The sequence below is a fragment of the Canis lupus genome, chromosome 14 (assembly GCF_048164855.1).
Source record: "Canis lupus baileyi chromosome 14, mCanLup2.hap1, whole genome shotgun sequence".
Classification (NCBI taxonomy): domain Eukaryota; kingdom Metazoa; phylum Chordata; class Mammalia; order Carnivora; family Canidae; genus Canis; species Canis lupus.
Genome location: NC_132851.1, coordinates 40,857,678 through 40,863,131, shown reverse-complemented (window position 1 = coordinate 40,863,131; position 5,454 = coordinate 40,857,678). Strand labels below are relative to the sequence as shown.

Genomic DNA, 5,454 nt, shown 5'->3' with positions numbered 1-5,454 from the left:
CAGCACTAGCATCGAATTAAACCACTTAGTTTGGCAAACACTGAACGCCTAAATGCCCCTATAAAGACTTTATGAGTTTGTTACTTTAATTACTGACTTGTTACAGAGCACATAAAGGGGGTAATGAATGCAATAAAACTAATTATCTACACATTTAATTCATATAAAATATCCAGGGTTTGTTTACACCACCCGGCGATTCAACTAAGCATTCCTCCTCTTGTCCACCGAGAGGAAGGGTTTAATGAAATAGTTTTCCTTATTCTGCTAGAGCCTAACGAACCAAATGAAAATTACCCTCTGCTTAAATCACGGGGCCACCGAGGTCCACAGATCACCGTCGGCTCCTTTGTCTGTACCTTGCGGCCAGCACCCAAGAGCCTGGGGAGTTGGGGAAGGAAAGTGCTCGACCCGCAGCCTGGGCGCTCAGTAAAGAGCAAAGGTTCTGCTCCCAGCGGTCAGCAGACCCGAAGGGCGAGCGCGCACACCCCTCTTTTCGCAGCCGCGGGTCTGGGGTGGTTCGGGGGGCACCTGGCAAAGCGTAGTGGGTGCTAAGAGAGCAGAGTTCCCATGGAGGGAGGGAAGAGGACACACGTTCGTTCGGGATGCTTCCTGCCCGCTTGCCAGTCATGGCTTGTAATCAAAATCAACAACGGCCCAGAACCTCCAAACCGACGAAAGCAAACCTGCAGCTAATGCAGAAAGACACAGAGCGGACCGCAAGGAAGCCATCGGTCGACAGTCCAGATGTTTCACATTCAAGAGCTTTACTTGGACGTTGCTTTATTTTTTAAACAGCTGTGTAAGCGGAGGCTCTAGAAAAGCATGTTAAGCCGCGACAAGAAATGCAATTTATAAGACGCTCCTTTTTTTTAAAACCCCCTCTACCAGGTGTATCGTAAAGAAATCCGCTTCTCCTTCACGGAAACCCCCTCGGCCCACTTACTCCACGTTACAGGGCGCCCGAGTCTTGCCAATGTCCCAGTCCTTTATAACATTTCATGCACTTCGGGGGGTAGGCTTGTTGTTAAATTGAGCGTGTAACGCTCTTACAAAACAGGTTTTCTATGACATCAAGGTTTCTTCTTCCTCACCGAGGGAAAAAAAAAAGGAGGACGAAGAAGGGGGAAAACACACACACTATCTCAATTTATGCCTAAGGTATATGATCAGTTAAAAAGGCTTAAAAGCTCGGGGAAATTGGATCAGAGTGAATCGTCACCCAACTTTCATTATTTCCAAGTAGTGTGATTGAATTAAAGGGCAGGGAGCTGGTTAGAAGGGAGGATCAGGGGCTCGGTGCGTAATGGTGTGGTATTAAATTCTAATTAGAGATGCAGGAATCAATGATAGGGAGGTTGGGCAGCTCAGTTCCCCAGTGCCAGCCCAATAGACGGATGAGTTATTGTCATGTAAAAAGCGCCAGCAATAAGACCAACCGCTTTGCTATTGTCCAAGTGGAAAGAGCCAAGTTTATTATGAGGACTATATGCTCTAGAGACCTCAGACAAGGCATCTCATAGGAGGCTTTTTCATAAAACTAGGCTCTGCTGGTAGTAAGGAGGCCAGTTTGGAGGCAGGCGTTGAGCTGTGCACATCTCCCCACTCCAGCCACCTTCTCCATACCCATCTTTTATTTCATTTTTCCACTTGGCTGAGCCATCCAGAGCCTTTTCAATGTATAAAATGGAATATTCTTACCTCAATTCCTCTGCCTACGAGTCCTGTATGGCTGGGATGGACACCTCGAGCCTGGCTTCAGCCTATGCAGACTTCAGTTCCTGCAGCCAGGCCAGTGGCTTCCAGTATAACCCGATAAGGACCACTTTTGGGGCCACGTCCGGCTGCCCGTCCCTCACGCCGGGATCCTGCAGCCTCGGCACCCTCAGGGACCACCAGAGCAGTCCGTACGCCGCAGGTAAGGACCGCCAGCTTTCTCGGCCGAGGAAGCCGCCTTTCCGCTCCTATATAGGAAGCCTTGATTGCATTTGAAAATGGAAATGTGTTTAGTATTTACCAAACGAAATTTGCTTACACAAATGAAAGAATTTATCACGTTAGAAGCGATTGCAGGGAGGGGTAATTCACTTACAGGGTTACACTATCCTAGTCACACCCGAACCGCCAACAAAATTATCTTAAGCTGCCAAAATGATAGGCATAATTTATTTACTTTGCGATGAGACGTAAAGCTTAGAAAATAATTAAATAACAAAGAGTAAAGCTCATTACTGGCAGTGTCTCCCGCTCTCGCTTTTTAAGAACCGACAGCGGCTCACACCTCTCTGGCTGGTCCTGTTTGTGATTATTCCTTTAATTTATTATCGTTATCATCTTTTTTTTTTTTTTCAGCACTTTTCCCCCCCCAACTTTTCGGGCAGGGTCAACTTCTGGGAATTGGGAAGGTGCCACGGTGGGAGCGTTTGGGGGACTTCTTGCCCGGTTTCCCACATGAGCTGACTGATGTTTTTGGACTCTTTTCCGCCTCTCTGGTTCTCCCTCTGGTTCGCTGACCCCGGGGCGCCGTGTCACCCCCTCCTACCCAGGGTGCTGGAGCCGAGGGGGACCCGGCTGCAGCCCGAGGCTTGCCTGGCTTGGCCCAGCACTAGCCTGCCCGCCGCTGGCCGCCGGCACCGCCCTGCCTGGCCTGGGTGGCCCCACACTGCGGCCCCGGCCCCGGGGCGCGCCCCGGGCAGCTCGGCTCACGCTCTGTCCCCTCCTCCGTCCCCCCAGTTCCCTACAAACTCTTCACCGACCACGGTGGCCTCAACGAGAAGCGCAAGCAGCGGCGCATCCGCACCACCTTCACCAGCGCGCAGCTCAAAGAGCTGGAGAGGGTCTTCGCCGAGACGCACTACCCCGACATCTACACCCGTGAGGAGCTGGCCCTGAAGATCGACCTCACCGAGGCGCGGGTCCAGGTAGGCGCGGCCCGGCCCGGGGGGCAGGGGACGACGGGGACAGGGACGGTGCTCCTGGCCGCTCCACCACAGGCTCGGGCTGACCCAGGGCTGACCCAGGGCTGACCTAGGGCTGACCCGAGAGGCCCAGTTCGGATGGGCTGAGCGCGCTGGGCCCGGCCCAGGGGCAGGGGACCCAGCCGTGCTCCTGGCGGCTCCACCACGGGCCCGGGGCTAATCCAGGGCTGACCCAGGGCTGACCTAGGGCTGACCCAGGGCTGACCCGAGAGGCCCAGTTCGGATGGGCTGAGTGTGCGGCCAGGCCCGGGGGCAGGGGACAGGGATGGGGACCGGGACGGTGCTCCTGGCGGCTCCACCACAGGCCGGGGCTGACCCAGGGCTGACCCAGGGCTGACCCGAGAGGCCCAATTCGGACGGGCTGAGCGCAGGCGGTACGGGCTCGTGTCTATGCGGCCCCGCTGGCAGCGCTTCCCGCCCCACGCAGCCCTGCGCAGGCTTCGGGGGTCTTGGGCCGTGAGCGAGTGAGGCTCTCGCAGGACGGGAGCGAGCGCCCTGGGCGGGGAGCGCAGACCTCGCCCCCGTGTTGCCCGAGCAAGCGGGGCTTTCGGTTCCCGCCATTTGCTGCCTCCTAACTCCGGCTGTCTGCCTTTAACTCGGAGCCCTGGAGCGCAGCTGCCTCCTCCGGGTCACTGTGCCTTGCATCACGTTGGCAAAGGGGCCGTGACTCCACGAGGGCCACGAACCGTGGCTGGCTGTGACCTTGTAGCGGCCAAAGTGAGCCGCGCGCCCTGCGCTCCTCGGGGCGCAGAGGCCAGGACGGGCCGCGAGAGAGCCCCTCCCCCTCCCTGCGGCAAAGGGACTCTAACCTTAGAGCCGCCGCCCCGGAGGCTCTCGGGACGCACTGCGCGGGCTGCCAGGGTAGGCCTTGTGTGCAGCCTGCCCGGCTCGGGAGGCCCCGGGGAGTGTTCCCCGGACTCCAGCACCTGGGGCAGGTGCAGGGGGCGTGCGCCCGGGGTAGGTGCAGGGGGCGCGCACCCGGGGCAGGTGCAGGGGCGCGCACCCGGGGCAGGTGCAGGGGGCGCGCACCCGGGGTAGGTCCAGGGGCGTGCACCTGGGTAGGTCCACGGGCGCGCGCCCGGGGCAGGTGCAGGGGGCGCACCGGGGGCAGGTGCAGGGGGCGCACCCGGGTCAGGTGCACCGGGCCTCCGCCCCGCGCTTCACCGGCTTCCCCCACTCCCCTCTGCTCCCGGGCCAGGTGTGGTTCCAGAACCGCCGCGCCAAGTTCCGCAAGCAGGAGCGCGCTGCAGCGGCGGCGGCGGCCGCGGCCAAGAACGGGTCCTCGGGGAAGAAGTCCGACTCGTCCCGGGACGACGAGAGCAAGGAGGCCAAGAGCACCGACCCGGACAGCACGGGCGGGCCCGGCCCCAACCCCAACCCCGCTCCCAGCTGCGGGGCGAGCGGCGGCGGCGGCGGCGGGCCCAGCCCGGCGGGAGCCCCGGGGGCGGCGGGGCCCGGGGGCCCGGGCGGCGAGCCCGGCAAGGGCGGCGCGGCGGCGGCGGCTGCGGCGGCGGCGGCGGCGGCGGCGGCGGCGGCGGCGGCTGCGGCGGGAGGCCTGGCGGCGGCGGGGGGCCCCGGACAGGGCTGGGCCCCGGGCCCCGGCCCCATCACCTCCATCCCGGATTCGCTCGGGGGCCCCTTCGCCAGCGTCCTATCCTCGCTCCAAAGACCCAACGGTGCCAAAGCCGCCTTAGTGAAGAGCAGTATGTTCTGATGGGATCCGGCGGCGGCGGCGGCGGCGGCGGCGGCGGCGGCGGGCGCGGGGTCGGGCGGCCCAGTGGGCAGCGAGCAGGCTGCAGGCCGCCGCCGCCCTGGGGGAGAGCCCAAAGCAGTCGCCCTAAGAATAAAGAGAACGTGGCGTCGCCCCACTTCCACCCGCCCCCACCCCACCCCGAACCCCCAGCGAAACAAAACTTAGAACTTCCCCGTAGCTTCGCACCTGCCTCGCACCTGCCTCAGGGCCGCGCGCCTGCTGGGCGCGGGGGCGAGCGGCGGCCCGACTCCGGGGCGCTCTCAGGGGGCTGCGTGCGTGCGCGTGCCGCCGTCCGTCCGTCCGTCCGTCTGTCCGTCCGCCTCCGGGACTGTGTGTCTGCGGCTCCCCCACCCCCCGGGCAGGGGGCAGGCGGGGTGCGTGGAGAGGGGGGCACCGCCGGCTCGGCCACGCGCTTATGGAAAAGAGGAAAAGAAACATCCCCCCTCCACCCCCACCGCCGCCGCCCAAGTTTTAAAAAGGGGAAATTTAGGAAGGCGGCGATCACTTTAAAAAAAGCAGCCAAGGACAACCCGGAAAGGCTTTAGAATCCCAGGGGAAGCGAGGCTGGTGGGGAAGAAGGGAGGCCGCGGCCCGCCGCACCCGCGCCCGGGGCGCCTCCTGGGGAGCTCGGAGTCGCCGTCGGGGCCTGCGTAGGCGGCGGGGCGACAGGGGCGCACAGGTCCCCGCGGTCCCGCCGCCCCCCCCCCGACCCCGCGCGGTTGC

General features: G+C 62.0%; 1 protein-coding gene across 1 annotated transcript; it reads left to right on the top strand.

Annotated features, from left to right (window-relative positions):
- The first annotated feature begins 1,319 nt into the window (after positions 1 to 1,319).
- On the top strand, positions 1,320 to 4,720 carry PHOX2B (paired like homeobox 2B). The gene is made up of 3 exons (XM_072773894.1): positions 1,320 to 1,918; positions 2,734 to 2,921; positions 4,177 to 4,720. Exons 1-3 carry the CDS (start codon positions 1,678 to 1,680, stop codon positions 4,690 to 4,692), a joined length of 945 nt encoding a protein of 314 aa, XP_072629995.1. The 5' UTR covers positions 1,320 to 1,677; the 3' UTR covers positions 4,693 to 4,720.
- The last annotated feature ends 734 nt before the right edge of the window (positions 4,721 to 5,454 follow it).